The following is a 2,570-nucleotide window of genomic DNA, read 5'->3' on the forward strand; positions in this document are numbered from 1 at the left end:
CGTGTTCTGGATTGTGACTGATTTTTTTTTATTTAATTTTTTTTATGACAAATAACAAAAACATTTTCCCCATTTCCCATTCACTTCTATAGGGGTCCATTTGACCTGCGAGTGAAGGATTTGTTACTATTTTTTATTACAACCACAACTCCTTGAATCCAGTCAATTTTTGTGTGTATTCCAATTTCAAATGTGAATGACAAAGTTTTGTACCACTCCGATGAACACTCAATTTTTAAAAATTAAAAGAAAATGAATTTCGGGTCAAAATGACCTGAGGAGAGGATGAAGGTATAGTGTCAGATATATAAAGTGCTTTGCTCTCAACCATCCAATGAGAATGTATAAACTTAAAACAAAAAGATAGTTATGATAAAAAACAATAATAATGATAACAACAAAACTTCTAATGCAAGTCAGGAAATATTTTTTTTGTCTTCTTCATTGTGATGGTTTTTGTCTTGTGGTCCACTTTTAGTCCTCTCTTGTAATCCCATGACTCGGTTGAAAGGCCACTCTGTATAGCTTTTGACTGGCCAGTTTAAAGTTTGGGTGAACTGCAGGGCGGAGTTGACTGGTGACTGGCAGGAGAGCTCTGATAGGTTAGTCCCTGAGGAAGGCGGTCCAGAAAAGAGGGGAAATTGCCTTTGGATTTGATGTGCCTGAGGAAAGGGGAGGGGTTTGGGGAAGCTGTATGGCATCAGAAGGGGATGAGAAATTGACTGTACAGCTGTCCACAAACAAACATGCACACAGAGAAAAAAAAGGCAATGTTAAAAACTGAATCAATTTTCCATTCCTTTTTGCTCAAATTAATGATGACATCTCAAATAAGCAACATTTAATTGTTCCAAGGACAGAAGTAACACTCTTACCTCTGTCAATAGAAGGGTTGTAGAAGGAAAGGTGAGAAGGAAAGGTGGAGAAAGGTACAGATGCTGTATTCTGAAAAAAAACAAGAATGGGGTAAAATAACAATTATAATATGCATAAGTCAAATTTGCAGCTATGCAATAAAACACTTAAAAACATTCTCACGCACCTGTGGGCAAGTTGGAAAACTTGGGTAATTCACTAAGATTAGTTTGCTGAAATTAAACTTGTAGGTGAAACGTTTTCCTTTGGTCTTGTGCAAAATTCGCTTATTATAATAATACCTGATTGGGAAAAACAACAGACTTGTCAAACAAGGGATTCATCTCTTCATAAAATTAAGAAAATTATGTGTTTTTAAATTTTTTTGTACATATAATTGGAACAATAGGTACATGACATTACAGGGCCTGTAAATATAGCTATATTATAGTAATATAGGCCCATAGAAAATAACGAGTCATATAAAATTCTTATAGTGTAACAACTTTTAAATAAAATTTTAATTTGTAAGCATAGCTATCATATGCCTACATATCTTTGAGGTTGATATATCAATATTATATTTTTCATAATTTTCTTTATAGTTTTCCTTATAAATGAAGGGAAGTGAGATGATTATGTAAGCCTATACAATACTGTATGCATGTGTGTAAATATATACAGTATCTCACAGAAGTGAGTACACCCCTCACATTTTTGTAAATATTTTATTATATCCTTTCATGTGACAACACTGAAGAAATGACACTTTTCTACAATGTAAAGTAGTGAGTGTACAGCTTGTATAACAGTGTAAATTTGCTGTCCCCTCAAAATAACTCAACACGGCCATTAATGTCTAAACCACTAGCCACATTAGTGAGTACACCCCTAAGTAAAAATGTCCAAACTGGGCCCAATTAGCCATTTTCTCTCCCTGGTGTCATGTGACTCATTAATGTTACAAGGTCTCAGGTGTGAATGGGGAGGTGTTATCGCTCTCACTCTCTCATACTGGTCACTGGAAGTTCAACATGGCACCTCGTGGCAAAGAACTCTCTGAGGATCTGAAAAAAAGAATTGTTGCTCTACATAAAGATGGTGTAGGCTATAAGATGATTGCCAAGACGCTGAAACTGAGCTGCAACATGGTGGCCAAGACCATACAGCGGTTTAACAGGACAGGTTCCACTCAGAACAGGCCTCTCCATGGTTGACCAAAGAAGTTCAGTGCACGTGCTCAGCTTCATATCCAGAGGTTGTGTTTGGGAAATAGATGTATGAGTGCTGCCAGCATTGCTGCAGAGGTTGAAGGGGTGAGGTCCCAGAAGGAAGCCTCTTCTAAAGATGATGGACAAGAAAGCCCGCAAACAGTTTGCTGAAGACAAGCAGACTAAGGGCATGGATTACTGGAACCATGTCCTGTGGTCTGATGAGACCAAGATAAACTTATTTGGTTCAGATGGTGTCAACCAGGTGAGGGGTACAAAGACAAGTGTGTCTTGCCTTCAGTCAAGCATGGTGGTGGGAGTGTCATGGTCTGGGGCTGCATGAGTGCTGCTGGCACTGGGGAGCTACAGTTCATTGAGGGAACCATGAATGAGCAGAGCATGATCCCCTCACTTCAGAGACTGGGCCACAGGGCAGTATTCCAACATGATAACGACCCCCCAAACACACCTCCAAGATGGCCACTGCCTTGCTAAAGAAGCTGA

General features: G+C 38.6%; 1 protein-coding gene across 1 annotated transcript in view; it reads right to left on the reverse strand.

Annotated features, from left to right (window-relative positions):
* Positions 1 to 541: 541 nt before the first annotated feature.
* Positions 542 to 2,570, reverse strand: part of LOC137003135 (ETS domain-containing transcription factor ERF-like) — a 3,223-nt gene continuing 1,194 nt past the window's right edge. Inside the window, exons 3-5 of the mRNA XM_067363176.1 lie at positions 1,043 to 1,157; positions 876 to 945; positions 542 to 690 (exon numbers count right to left, since the gene is read on the reverse strand). Of these exons, the coding sequence (XP_067219277.1) occupies positions 542 to 690; positions 876 to 945; positions 1,043 to 1,157 (334 nt within the window). The remainder of the gene's footprint in view (positions 691 to 875; positions 946 to 1,042; positions 1,158 to 2,570) is intronic.

The sequence above is a fragment of the Chanodichthys erythropterus genome, chromosome 16, assembly GCF_024489055.1.
Source record: "Chanodichthys erythropterus isolate Z2021 chromosome 16, ASM2448905v1, whole genome shotgun sequence".
Taxonomy (NCBI): domain Eukaryota; kingdom Metazoa; phylum Chordata; class Actinopteri; order Cypriniformes; family Xenocyprididae; genus Chanodichthys; species Chanodichthys erythropterus.